Source organism: Medicago sativa, chromosome 8, assembly GCF_051527215.1.
Source record: "Medicago sativa cultivar Bolivia chromosome 8, Bolivia_mono, whole genome shotgun sequence".
In the NCBI taxonomy this organism is placed as follows: domain Eukaryota; kingdom Viridiplantae; phylum Streptophyta; class Magnoliopsida; order Fabales; family Fabaceae; genus Medicago; species Medicago sativa.
Genome location: NC_140756.1, coordinates 90,858,009 through 90,872,905, shown reverse-complemented (window position 1 = coordinate 90,872,905; position 14,897 = coordinate 90,858,009). Strand labels below are relative to the sequence as shown.

Here is a 14,897-nt window from a genome sequence, read left to right as displayed (position 1 = left end):
ATCGGTAGTTTGTCAAAAACAAAAACAATTAATTGGTAGTCTTACTAGTTGTATTGTATTCATTCTACCAAAAAAAAAAGTTGTATTGTATTCAATAATAATAATAATAATAATAAGGTTTATTTTTAATACAATTTAATTATTTTATATTTACTTTTTAACTCTTTTATTTTATTTTATTTTTCTTTTCATCTTTTCATTTCAGATATATTTTTCATTTTGAGGGGTTGGTTTGTTTTGCATCTCCAAGCGTCCGCCTAGAAAACACCACGAAAACTTTATGTTTTGGTCACTCCATCACTTTTTAGTTTGAGATCTAATAATAGTTAGAATATTTTATGATTTTCATGTTTTGTTACTTTCCTTATGTTTTATTGTTATTTTTAATTTGTTTCAAATCAGTACTCCACGTGTTTGTTGAAATGCTTGAGAGTTACTCTTTTTGTCAGTATTGTGTTTTGAGTAAGAAGTTTATTGTGTCTATCAATATATTCAACATTCGTTCAGCCTTACAAATGACTTGTCAATATGTGGTTGAATTGGACATTTCAAAGACCACCTATAGTCAAAATGAGTGAACACCTGCAACAATTTTTTTTTCAAGGATGGATGCAATTAAAGAGAGGGGATCTTTCATTATTATTATTTTTTAGGGAAGGATCTTTCATTATTATCAACCGCTAGTCATATGTGGAAGAGTTTATCTTGGTTGTTAGAATTAAGAGATTGGTTTATTAATTTACCTTTGGCTTCTAAAATTTCTGAGTATTGATAAGATGTATTTGAATTTTAAAATGTGGATGAGAATGTCTCAACTCATATCCGATTTGATTGCACTCTTGTTATTTTCATATTTGAAAAAAGATCAATTTTTCATGTCACACTACCCTCTCACATCGAACCGCTTCTTAGAATTGCTTACACAATTAATAGAATCGCTTAATAGAGCGGTAATATCTTTTGTGAAATTTTTGGTTTTAGATTTCTAGGAATAACCAACTTTTGTATACATGTCTTAGGTAGTGTATGTTTGGTTTCACTTCTATAGTTCAACTCACTTTTATATGAATGTATCCAAACACAAACCACTTTATCTTAAATTCATTTTTATTCAGAATCAATTTTACACAATCAATTTACTCAAAATCAATTCTACTCAAAACATAACCAAATATACACTTAATAAAATTGTTAGTGTTATTCAAATTTAACTATGTTTGACTAAATAGGCTTTTTGATGTAATCCCAGAAATGCTTTGTTGAAGCTGATGTCGCTGACGGGCGCTTGGAAATATTTGGTCTAAAGCAAGGATGGCATGCATCGTTTGTCATGGTTGATTTGATCACTGCGAAGCACATTGCTCAGGTATCATAGTTTATTGATTGTGTTTTAAGGTAGATTGCATGATTCTTAAATGCTCAGATGATTCCATCACTGCTTGTGTATGAGATTGGACACATTGCTAAGCTCTTGTTTTTCAGCTTTTTAATTTAAAAATTCTTGCATTTAGTGTTTGTTTAGTTCATCTTCACTTCTTGTAGATGCTGATAGATTATAGCGAGATCAGGCAATAAGCGCTGCACATAAGTGTAGTCGTATTATTTGAGCTCTTGCCTAGAAAAGTCAAACTATATATCGACCCTCTAAGAAATCGTGGGCGGTGCAATAGTGCCACCAGTTGGCCAATTTCTTAAAATTTATCGAGACTTAGCCTCTGTTTGTTGAAGCGGTGGGAAGCCAATAAACGTATGTTTGGAGTGATGCTACATTTTGTAGCTTCTTTATTTCCATAGCAAAATTGCCTAGGGACACGAGAATCAAGCTTTAAACGTAGATCCAAACACTTTATTATATCTTTCATCTCCTACCATTTCTATCTCATGAACATCAAACTTCTTTTGTTTTATCCATCTTCTTTTGTTTTAGAATCGAATCATACTTGTCATTAAGGATAAATTATCCCCAATTCATCAAAAGGTAACGTAGACATCCGCTATTTTTTTGTTAATTGAGAGTGGGCTCATTTGCCTTTTTTATTTTGGAATCTCATTATATTTGAAAAAGAAAAAAGTATCAAAGGGGTGCTATATCTTTGATATTTAATCCCTTGGACTATTTTTCACCTGCATATATAGAAAAAGGTTACATAATTTCTTATCTCGTCCTCCATTTCCTTCGAGCACTGTAAAATGTCTATTTTATATTCATTTAAATTCAATAATTTAAAATGTATTTTTAAGTTTTCGATCGTAATATCCAAAATCCACCATAACACATAATAAAATCAAGGGTTAATTATGTTTTTGGTCCCTACAAAATTGCGACCTTGTAAGTTTAGTCCTTACTTAATTTTAATAGCATTTTTAGTCCCTACAAAAAAATTTTGCACTCAATATTAGTCCTTACTCAATCCAAATTTGTTTAATTTATGCTTAAACTCTTAAGTTTTTCAACAATTTTTTACAGGCGTGTTAAGAACGTTATTAAAAGGTCCTCCGAAAAAAATATCGCAAAAATTTGATTTCTACGTCCATATTTTTGTTACTTATATCTTAAACTTTTGTCATTTTAAAAAATTCATATTTAATTTATTTCATGTTAAAAAATTATAGATTTTAGTAAATGAACCTTTCATAGTGTTCTAAACTTGTATAAAAAGAATGGTTAAAAAATTTAAGAGTTTAAGGATAATTAAACAAAATTTATTTTAGCAGGGACTAAAATTAAAAGTAATTTTTTTTTTGTATGGATTAAAAAAGCTATTAAAATTAAGTAAGGACTAAACTTAGAAGGTCGCAATTTTATAGGGACCAAAAACATATTTAACCCTAAAATCAATAATATATGTTATTAAACCACATTCTACCTCAACAACAACAACATAATTCAACCACGACAATTTCAACACGATAATTCAACAAAATGATAAAACAATGTAACTCAACAACAATAATACAACAATAATAAGTGTGCCAGCAAAATTAAACACAAACAATATCATTGATAAATCAAATTAATTTATTTTCACGAATAGCATTAACAAATATAACCTAGGTAACGTCTAATTCGATCGGTCCCTTAGAACTATAATGATCAAACATCGTTGTTGATGAACAGATTGGAAAGTGCACCAAATCGTAGCAAGAAATAAAGTAGTAAGTTATCGTCTTCACATGTATTGTCGTTCAACGAAGCAATTAATGAAATTTATTTGATTGAAAATCAATTAAAAGATAAATAGGGTTTTGCAAGTTTTGAATTGTCTTGCACAATGCAAGATTAGAGATTAAGTTTGTTTGATTTAGAACATTACCAACGATTAGGATTTCCTAGAATCCCTTCTACCTTCTTTGTTGGAGTTAATTCGAGTTACTATTAGTTATGACCTATCCTTGATAAACGAAAGTTCTGATATGACCTCGTGATATAATAGTGGAAAGTTCTAATATGTGTGCCTAGACAAGGGTCAAACTTTTGACTTCCCCTAAAGATGAATCATAACCCTAACAATCATACTCATTCAACTTAAAAGATTTAATTAGAAAATAAACAATTTACTATTGTTCTCGTTCAGGAGAAGGACTGGTCATATATCGGTTTGAAGGGGAGAGCTCATCTTGTGTGCTCTGCATGTACCCCGACGGAGATTAGGCATCGCTAAACGACGGTGGAAACTTCGTATCAATATTACGATAACAAAAAAAAATTAAATAATTATTTTTTTAATATCCCTAGAAAACCTTGAGTTGTGCAATGTTGCACAAGTTAATTGCATAGGTTAGAAAAAACTAAAAATATATTAGATAAAAAAAATTAGTACTAATATTTAATTAATATTGGCTCATCCCCGGTCCAACTCTGGTTGAACCTTTAAACCTTAAACCCTTGTTTCAACCAGTTTAATGTTCAGTCTGATTTTAATAACCTTGGATTTTAGCAAATTTCATAAACTTGGTCAATACTCAATAACAACTAATAAACTGTATTAATGAAATTCAAGTAATAAATTATCAAACAGAGTAACATATATCTTATCATCTTTTTTCGTATTCCATGCCATATATGGAAGATACAATACTTGTGTGAAAAACAAAGGAGTGTATACATTATGAAAAAAAAAAAAAATAGTCTACAATAGTTTCTTTGTACAAGCATATATGCAGTGCTACAGCTAGACTATAAGACTGAAGACCATTCAATTTGAGGTAAAAGTAATGAAGATCAAACAGTGTTTACAAAATTATATATTCTGCTCTATACGTAAACCTCTTAATTAACTAGCTAATTGGTTTAATGATAGACGACAATTACATTACCCATCGATAAAAAGTGGGTAGAGGTTATTCATCTTAGTTGACACATATCAAAATCATTCGTTTGAATTCAACTATATATAACATATATAATGGAAGACAAATAGATAACTTCGATGGGTGTCAACTTATAGGTAACATCTACCCACCATTAGAATTTGCCATGCGAATATATCAAACCATGTCTGATGGGAGGCTTGGTTGATCGATTCTTTGGGTTGAATCAAGATCATTTGGATGAACACGTAGTGGTAAGCGTATTAAGTATCTTTGAATGCACTCTTTAACCTTCAAAATAGTATTTTGCCAAAAAATAAGTGTTTCAGAGACAAATAATGCCAATAAGGTAGAAATGCCGGTGATTAAGAAGAGCCCTGCAAAGCTGTGAAAGGTAAGACTTGGTGAAGGTGAAGATATTTGTGAAGACTGCTGTTGTAGCCCTTCAATACTCTTCCCAAAATATTTTTTCTCAATCTTCTCCATAAATTCATGATTTTGAGTCACGTTCAATATTGCTCTTGAAAAGTGAGCAGTAAGATTTGAGTTCAAAGGGAATGCCTGGAAAATATTAACAAAGCAAGAGATTTATCCTCTAGTCTACAATCTCATACCAAGATTCTTTTTTCTTTTTTTTTTTTTATCCCATGCCATACCAAGATTCAACGACTAAAATTTAATTGGACAAAGATAGAAAAAGTACTTACAAAACCAAATCCATCAGTTCGATAGGTGGGGCCGGATATGATATAATTGGATCTATACTTTTGAAGGTAGATATTAAGGTAGGGCACTTCATCAAATATAGCTGTGACACCCCCACGCTGGCTTCCAAGCTTTAAAGCACGGTGATAGCTCGAAACATTGCCATATGCCTTCAATTTCGATGGATTAAACTTCAATTGATGTACCAACAGATCACAAACGAAGGAACCTTCTTGATATCCAACATAATGATCCCCTTTCCTTAGATCATTCACGCTGAGAAAACTAGGATGCATCTTATCTAAGGTCAATATTGACGTCAAGTTTGCTGTATAACTTTGCATTAGGACGAAAGCCAACAGAAGCCAAACCATTAACACAAATCTTGAGCAGTTCTTGGCAACCACTTGTCCTACAAAACAAAGTTTAATTTTGTTTTTGGTCAAGGAAAACAAAAATAGAAAATTTTGCTTTGAAAAGAGAACTCTTTACACTTTTGAGTTTGACTACACAAGTTTCAAGAATTTTTAGTGTCACGGGAGCACTATTTAGCATTTGCCTATAATAAATAGGGACAAAAGAGTGTTAAATTGATTACTTTCGGGTAGGACGGCTTGTGATATCGGAAACCATAAGATGGTTATTGCACTGAGCTGTTTTTTAAATGGCGAATGCTCTTCCTGATGATCATTAGGAAGGGTATGTACATTCCTCTCCATGATGAGTATGACAGACCCTATGAGCATGGAGATTATGAGTATGCTCAACCAAAGTTGCCAGCTGAAGGGTTTCACAAAAATCCACATCGTTTGGTGCCTCCCATGTTGAACTGAAACTAACATTCTAACTCCTGATACGGAATATGGAAGTGTGAAATCTACAAATTGTGTACGATTCGCCACGATTGTTATGTCCCCAACCACTGCATCATACTGGAGTTGTAACAAAAAAAATATTATAATGGGATATATAGGTAAGATTATTTTATTTGCCATCTAAAAAAAAAATTATTGGGATATATGGTTAGGATTTCATAAAGTTAATTATACGAACTATACCTTTTTTGAGACCTGTTGGATAAGTGAGTCATATGATCCAGCACTGACTTTTGATTCATTAACATAAGGTTTAATTTGTAGAGAAACTTTAAAAGGTAAGTGGATTACAACGGCATTGAAAATATCCATGCAATATCCAGAGACATTGTACTTGTTTTCATGAGAGTCCCAGACTACTTTCACAAATTGGGCGAAACCTTCTTTCTTAGGGACCCCAACCCTCAAATTGATCACTCCAATTGATGTTGCGTTTGCTTGATCATCAGAACTACTCACCGTTTGCATCTGTACCACCAAAAGGAAAAATGTTAGAAACCAAGAAAACCACAATGACTTGGCCATCTTGTGATTATACCAGTGATTGATCATTAATGATGGTAATTGGATTGTTTTGCTCCTCTTTATATATACAAGCTGTGTTTGAATGGTTCTTGCTTATGGTTAATCAATAATAAATAATTCAAGAAGTACTAAAGATTTTGCCGCATAATATAGATTTTATTTCTACCTATAAAAAAACATCTTGGTTTTACATAATTTAATCTTTTGCTAAATAGTACTTGTACCCTCAACTTTCCCAATCTAACGATTTTGACCTCTTATTCTAAAAATTGCATTTTTAACTCCTTAATTTAACCCTTTTGCAAAAGCTGTTGGAACACTAGTTAATTCTAGTGAAGAAAATTGGAAAGAAAAACACTATGAAAAAACTAGTGTGTGGGTGTGACTTAAAAATGTCCCACATTGAAGGGTCACCCCAACTAGTAAGTGTTTATATATGGGAAAAGTGACCTCCAAGGGTGTGCCCTTGGGGTACCCAATTTTGTGAACGGGTGAACGCTTAAAAAAAAAAAAAATTGATATATATTTTTTTGTCACTTGAAAATGTTAAATTAATTAATTAATTAATTTAATCATTATCCGTAAGCGCTACGCGTAACAAATAAATTTGTTACGATCCGACCCGATCCAAAAGCATATCCAGAAACTTCCGGATATATCCAATTAAGAAACAAAACGCGTTTGCTTAAGGATTAAGCAGACTTAATCCCCAAGTCACTCGTTTTTTGTTACAAACTCTCCCTATAAAAGGAGAGCTCGCCCCATTTGATTCTTTACACCGAAAATTCACAGTCGATGCTTCCTGTGTTTTTTCCTCTCTTCTCCGTCCGACTTGTTTTTAACAAGTTTCTTCTGCTTCTACTCCTTTCTGTCCCTTCGGTATTAAGAGTGTTCTTAAGACCATAGTCCCTTGGTCTTAAGTTCATAGTCCCTTCGATAATATATGATTCTTCGGAATATAGAGTACTATTAAGATCATATTAAAGAATGATCTTAACAGTATATATATATATTATTTTAAAGAGAAATGGTGGTATCACCATATTTGAGTGGTCGTAGTGCCATATTCATGTTTTGGAGAAGTTAGAATGGTGGTAACACCATATTTGAGTGGTCTCAGCACCATAATAGAATGGTAATAATACCATATTAATTTGAACGGTTTCGAATAGAGCGGTTACGTACCGTATCGAGTGGCTTCGATCAAACGATTGAGTCATATTTTGAGGGTGTAATTCTCGAACGATTTTTCTACAGTGCAGTAGTTAATCGAACAGTTGTAGCTGGGCTTGTTTTATCCTGGAGGCGGCGTGGTTGATAGTCTACCTTGCACAACTTTGGGTAGTGCCACGAAACGTCTTAAAGAGAGCGACATGGTCGTGACTCAACCTAGTAACAACTTTGGTAGATGATAGAATTTGGAAATTCAAATTTAATAGTTTGGAAATCCAAAAACAACAATTTTAAGACGTTTCTATATGCTATGTCTACCGAAGAAGTTACATATTGAGGTTAAGTTGTCCCTAAATACATTAAGGATAAATCAAGCTATAGATTTACATCTTTCGAATGAAACGATGAAGTGATTGTTGTTTCAATCAACAACACTAAAAATTTATTTGATGAAAACAATAATTTGTTACAAAACAAATTATTAGTTACTAAAAATTTATTTGATGAAAACAATAATTTGTTACAAAACAAATTATTAGTTACTAAAATTTATTTGATGAAAACAATAATTTGTTACAAAACAAATTATTTGTTACAGAACCAAACAAGTTTAGTTTGTTACAAAACATAAAAAATTGTTTGGAGCGGAAAATAAAATAATGCAAGGTTGTTATTTTGTTATGGTGAATTCTAAAAGTGTTTTGTTAAACATTGATATCACGTACTGGTTTTCAAATCTTTAACAAGAATTGATAAACATATGCATCGATCGCTTTACATAATCCAAACTTGTAAATATGCAATAAGGAAAATAAATGGAATTGTGAAATTCTATTTATGTTTAAGAAAGAATCTGAATTTCAGATTTCTATTGAATAAGACTGAGTTGACTCAGACTTAAAGAGAGACTTGTGTACCATGCACTCTTGTGGAAAAAGATTGCACTTTGATGGTATGTTAAAAATTAAATTCTCCTTCTATGTTATTAGTTGTGTGATTTTAATATTTGACATATCAAAATTGATCACGAACAAGTGTTTAATTTTTAAACTTGAGTAACTTGGACTTAATTCCGAAGTTATATAATTAAACAATTTTATTTATTGCAGTCAAGATATATGAATCAAAAGTTCATATAAATTAGAATTTAGAGGATATGAATCTCTAAACATAATGATATGTGTTAATTTGATGACACATAAATTAGAAATGATAAAATAATATTTTTATCATATTTATTGATGACTGTGAACTTTGGAAAAATAAAATTGATATGCTTGAATGTTCAATTTTTTATAACGAAAATTGAAATTTATAGAGTACCCAAGTCTAAGAACAAAAATTCTAATTGAGAAATTTTTGAAGAAAAGACAATCCAACTTGTCTTATTTTTCGAACTTGGGATTGTCTGGACTATATTAAGATCCTGGACCCCAAGAGAGTTGAACTCACTAGTAGAGCCTATGAATGTGTATTCATCGGGTATGCGATAAATAACGAAACATATAGGTTTTATGACCTAAATGTTAAAGTGATCATAGAATTTAAAAGATGTCGAATTCTATGTAAATATTTACCCCTTTAACTAAAGAATAGTGGGGGCACTAGTGGGGGCTCTAATGGGAGCACGACATTAGTGGGGGCAAAATAAATTTCCCTTTAAAAAATTAAGAACTAGTGGGGGCACTATATCTAATCACATTCATGTAATTAGAAATAGTTATGAAAACATCATACAAGATGTTATAGAACCTCAAGGAGGTAAGAAAGCTAAAATTGCTAAAGAGTATGAACTTGGTTTATACATTGGAAGAAGATTCATTAAGCCTTAAAGAAGTTATATCCTCATTGGATGCTGAATTATGGCAAAAGCAATAAACGATGAAATGAATTTTCTAGAGTCTAACAAAACATGAAACTTGGTTGACTTGTCTCATAGTTGCAAAACCAATCGGTTGTATTTGATTTTTTGAAAGAAAAAAAAAAGGAACTAAAACCTGATGGTACGGTTGATGAATACAAGGCTTTCCTTGTAGTCAAAGGTTTTAGACAAAGAGAAAAATATAGACTTCTTCGACATTCATTCACCAGTCACTAAAATCATATCCATAAGAGTACTAGTCCCTTTAGCCGCCGTTTATAACTCGATAGTACTCCAAAAGGATGTGAAAGTTGCCTTTTTATGGTGAACTAGAAGAACAAGTCTATATGGAACAACCTGAAAAATTTTGCAATTCATGGACAAGAAAACAAGGTCTGTAAGTTAGATAATTATTTGAATGGTCTAAAATAAACTCCTGAGGAATGGCATGAAAAAATTTGACATTCTAATGTTATCGAATGAGTATAAATTGAATGAAAGTGACAAATAATATTTGCACGATCATATGTCTCTATGAAGACGACTTGCTCATATTTGATTTAAAGATTCATGTTATGAATGATGTGAAATCATTGTTTATCAACAACATTGATAAGAAAGACCTAAACAAAAATTGAAGTAATTCTTGGTTTCAAGATTACTAAATCAGAAAAGATAACTTTTTTGATAAATCTCACAAGTTGAGAATATCTTAAAGAAATGTAATTATTTCACCGTAAACTTGCAATCACATATTATGATCCAAGTGTAAGAACACTTGAGATGGATTTAGAAAAACAGAATATACGAGCATCATTGGCAGCACTTAGGTATGCCATTGAATGTATTAGATCCGACATTGTCGATGTCGTGAAACTCTTGTGCAAGTTTACTAGTAGACGGATGGAAAGCATTGCCATGCTATAGAAAGAGTCATGAGAAGACTATGACTCTAAGATTACTTCACTAGGAGTAACATATTGAACCTAAATGGTACAAGATATAAAAATAGAACGTCTTTCAGATGAATATTTAGCGACTAGTGTTTGCACATTGAGCATCACTAGAGGAGTTGTTTGTTAAAACAAATGATATTGACTCAGTCCACTATGGAATGAATCTGAGATGAGAACACTAGAGAAAACTAGTGAAGAAGCAAGTTGGCTAAGATTCTTGCTAGCTGAAATCCCTTCATGGGAGAAACCGTTACCTGCTGTGTTAATTCATTGTGATAGTACCGCGGCTATTGCAAAGATTAAGAATCGTTATTACAATGGTAAGAGACGACAGATAAGGCGAAAACATAGCACGATTAGAGAGTGTATCTCTAAATGGAGCGGTTAGAGTTGATTTTGTACGTACGAATGAAAACTTAGCTGATCCTTTGACGAAAGGACTTAATAGAGAGAAAGTCCAAGAAACATCCAGTAGGATGGGACTAATGCCTATAGCCCACAAGTGATGGTAACCCGACCTAAATGACTGGAGATCCCAAGAAATAGGTTCAATGGGTAAAAACAAGTCATGAAGTGGTAGAACATGCTATGAGATAAAGAATATAGAAAGCATGATCCTGCAGCGAAAGAAGGATGAGGTAATAGTAACTCTTAATGAGATCTATACTCTATGTTGAGTGGGGTACACAGCTACAGGAGTACTCTTGATAGACTCACCTATACGAATGTGGAACTTAGGCCGATCCTATGGAATTTCGAGGCAGAATTCCTAGAGCATTCGTTAAAACTGGGATACACGTGCAGGGCCTTAAAACGCACGGACTTTTAGAATACACCTATGAAAAGGTTTGTGTGTGGATTCTATGTCTGAGATAGAGTTCAATGCTGTAAGCAACTCTTGTTAAATCAGAATATCTTCCACTATGCTAAGGTTCAAGTTGTTGGCGACACCTTTGTATATTAGCAAATCTTATGGAAACGTTTTACGTTATTTCTCGAAACCATTTTGAAGTCAAGTGGGGGATTGTTGGAACACTAGTTAATTCTAGTGAAGAAAATTGGAAAGAAAAACACTATGAAAAAACTAGTGTGTGGGTGTGACTTAAAAATGTCCCACATTGAAGGGTCACCCCAACTAGTAAGTGTTTATATATGGGAAAAGTGACCTCCAAGGGTGATCCCTTGGGGTACCCAATTTTGTGAACGGGTGAACGCTTAAAAAAAAAAAAATTGATATATATTTTTTTGTCACTTGAAAATGTTAAATTAATTAATTAATTAATTTAATCATTATCCGTAAGCGCTACGCGTAACAAATAAATTTGTTACGATCCGACCCGATCCAAAAGCATATCCAGAAACTTCCGGATATATCCAATTAAGAAACAAAACGCGTTTGCTTAAGGATTAAGCAGACTTAATCCCCAAGTCACTCGTTTTTTGTTACAAACTCTCCCTATAAAAGGAGAGCTCGCCCCATTTGATTCTTTACACCGAAAATTCACAGTCGATGCTTCCTGTGTTTTTTCCTCTCTTCTCCGTCCGACTTGTTTTTAACAAGTTTCTTCTGCTTCTACTCCTTTCTGTCCCTTCGGTATTAAGAGTGTTCTTAAGACCATAGTCCCTTGGTCTTAAGTTCATAGTCCCTTCGATAATATATGATTCTTCGGAATATAGAGTACTATTAAGATCATATTAAAGAATGATCTTAACAGTATATATATATATTATTTTAAAGAGAAATGGTGGTATCACCATATTTGAGTGGTCGTAGTGCCATATTCATGTTTTGGAGAAGTTAGAATGGTGGTAACACCATATTTGAGTGGTCTCAGCACCATAATAGAATGGTAATAATACCATATTAATTTGAACGGTTTCGAATAGAGCGGTTACGTACCGTATCGAGTGGCTTCGATCAAACGATTGAGTCATATTTTGAGGGTGTAATTCTCGAACGATTTTTCTACAGTGCAGTAGTTAATCGAACAGTTGTAGCTGGGCTTGTTTTATCCTGGAGGCGGCGTGGTTGATAGTCTACCTTGCACAACTTTGGGTAGTGCCACGAAACGTCTTAAAGAGAGCGACATGGTCGTGACTCAACCTAGTAACAACTTTGGTAGATGATAGAATTTGGAAATTCAAATTTAATAGTTTGGAAATCCAAAAACAACAAAAGCTAAGCGTGCGCAATCATGGAAATTAATTAAAATAAAAAATAAAGGTATCACTTCTCCATTTCAATCACTCTCTTCTCCAACATCTTACTATTGGATGCCATTTTGATTCCCTCAATTTGTTTTAGTTGAGTTTGTAAATAAATCAAAGAAGGATTACAGAAGGAGTACTATGGAGTCAAGACCTTGGAACCATGACAAATCACCCAAACTAGACAACTATGTGGTTGTGCAATACATTTTCATAAGATGTATCAAGCAATCTCTTGAGGTATAGCCACCAAAGATGTTTCGGTGAGGAGAAATGAAACAATGATGTGTCAAGCAAGGTTGTGAGCGTCGCGCACATACGTTTCTAAAAATTGAGGGAACACGGGCCTATTGACGCCTTATTTCATTGAAAAGGCATCTTTTGACGATAAGCGGTGACATGCGATTTTCGAAGACTATGAGTAACCGAATACATTCCGGAGGCGTGGAATCATCACACAGTGATCCCTTAATCATATATTTCTTTACATAAGCTATTGTTTATGTTTATTTTTCATGAGTAGCTAGTTTTACAGGTTAGGTCATGTAGATGACATTCTCTATAGCTACTTGAACCATGTAATATGTCCAGTACCTTTGTATACAATTGAATTGCTTAGTTTAATTCGGTTAACATTTGTTCTTAACCATTTTTATGCGTTTTTGAATGTCCAAAAATCGATCTAAGACTTGTATGCTATTAACCATAGCTTTTTGGACACGACCTAATATTAACTGATCAATGTGTAATAGTTTTAAACATATTATATTATCGTCTTTGTGACAAAAGTTTTAACATGCACTCAAACATTCAATGGTTATAGACTCACCTAAAACATAAGGGGATTGCGATCAAAGAAGTGAGTCACGTACCAAGATATTGGATTAGCTATTTTGTTAGAATTTCGTAAAACTAAGTAAATAATTGTAAGCTCTGGACCCGTTTATTAAGTAGCAAAAGAGAAGGGATTCAAACATGACTTGATCGCTCTTTTATCCGTTTTCACTTCGTTAATTGTAAATCAATCATTGTCAAATGCAACCCCCGATTTACATATATAGCGGAGGCTTTCTTAGCGCTTCACAAGTGCTATTAAACGCCCAAAATGAATGCTATTAAAGGGGGTATTTTGTAGTAGTGTATCCTAATTATAGTTGTAGTAGTTGAGTAGAAATTTTACAATCCTTATAGAGACGAACTTATAAATTTCATTACACGACGACAATTCAGTACACTTGTCAAATCGACCCTCATTATTCCATACTTATTATTCAAATTTTGCAAATTGGTTCCTATAATTTTTCAAGAATTGCAACTTGGTTTCTAATTTATCATATTTTAAAATTGACCCCCTTAACTTTTTGATATGTCATAATAATAGCCCAACAAATTTTAAGATTGAAGAATAAAGATAAAAAAAAAAATGCAGGGAATTTTTTTTGGTGGTGGCCGGGGTTTGAACGTCGTACCTTGCATATTTTATGCATTGTCCATACCAACTGAGCTAAGCTCACGAGGACAAATGCAGAGAATTTAATTGAAGTATTTAAAATATCTAAAAAATTTCCCTCAAAAAAAAAAATCTAAAATTTAAATTTTCTTAGAATTTTCAACTAACTCATTCAAACACACTCAAATGAGTAAGACAAGAATTTCTAACCTTTCTCTGTCTCTGAATATTTCTGGGATCTATCCTTGAGAATTTTTAATGCATTAAATATTTCGTTTTATATTTAAAAATAGTACACGTCTCACTGTATCTCTCAAGTCAATTTTAAGGTTGCAATCATGCTGATGAACCATATTTTAAGATTCCCGAAAACTGAATCTTATTGAACAACATTTTTTATTAAAAAACTAGTTAAAAGTTGTTTAAACACCGTCTATATCCCAGTCAAATTTTTTTCAGGAAGAAGAATTCCCTTCAAAATAAATACATTAATACTAATCAAACTTAAAAGAAACGCTAATACATTAACAAGAATTCATGAATACTAGACTAACCGACCAACGAACATTCTTGGATATTAATTTATAGCTTATTTATAGCTTATTTGAGACTTTATAGCTTATTTGATAAAGACGGGAATGGTTACTCAGCTCCTTTGGGTGTAACAGATTATCCCCAATGGACCATGCTTACTTCACATTACAATGTAAAGAATTATTCTATCGAATCAAAAACCTCTGACTTATGTTTCCATCTTCATTCCACCTTCTGGGAAGCATCCAGTTAAGTACGAGGTAATTCCTCTTAATCTTCATGATTCATGAACTGAAAAG

The 14,897-nt window shown here is 32.6% G+C and overlaps 1 protein-coding gene across 1 annotated transcript; it reads right to left on the bottom strand.

Moving 5' to 3' along the window:
- Positions 1-4,008: 4,008 nt before the first annotated feature.
- LOC146903190 (glutamate receptor 2.8-like) lies at positions 4,009-6,416 on the bottom strand. Its single transcript, XM_085733993.1, has 4 exons — positions 6,075-6,416; positions 5,615-5,948; positions 5,019-5,428; positions 4,009-4,872 (listed from the first exon to the last, which is right to left on the bottom strand). The coding sequence occupies exons 1-4, from the start codon at positions 6,414-6,416 to the stop codon at positions 4,489-4,491; spliced, it is 1,470 nt and encodes a 489-aa protein (XP_085590119.1). The 3' UTR covers positions 4,009-4,488.
- Between the last annotated feature and the right edge of the window lie 8,481 nt (positions 6,417-14,897).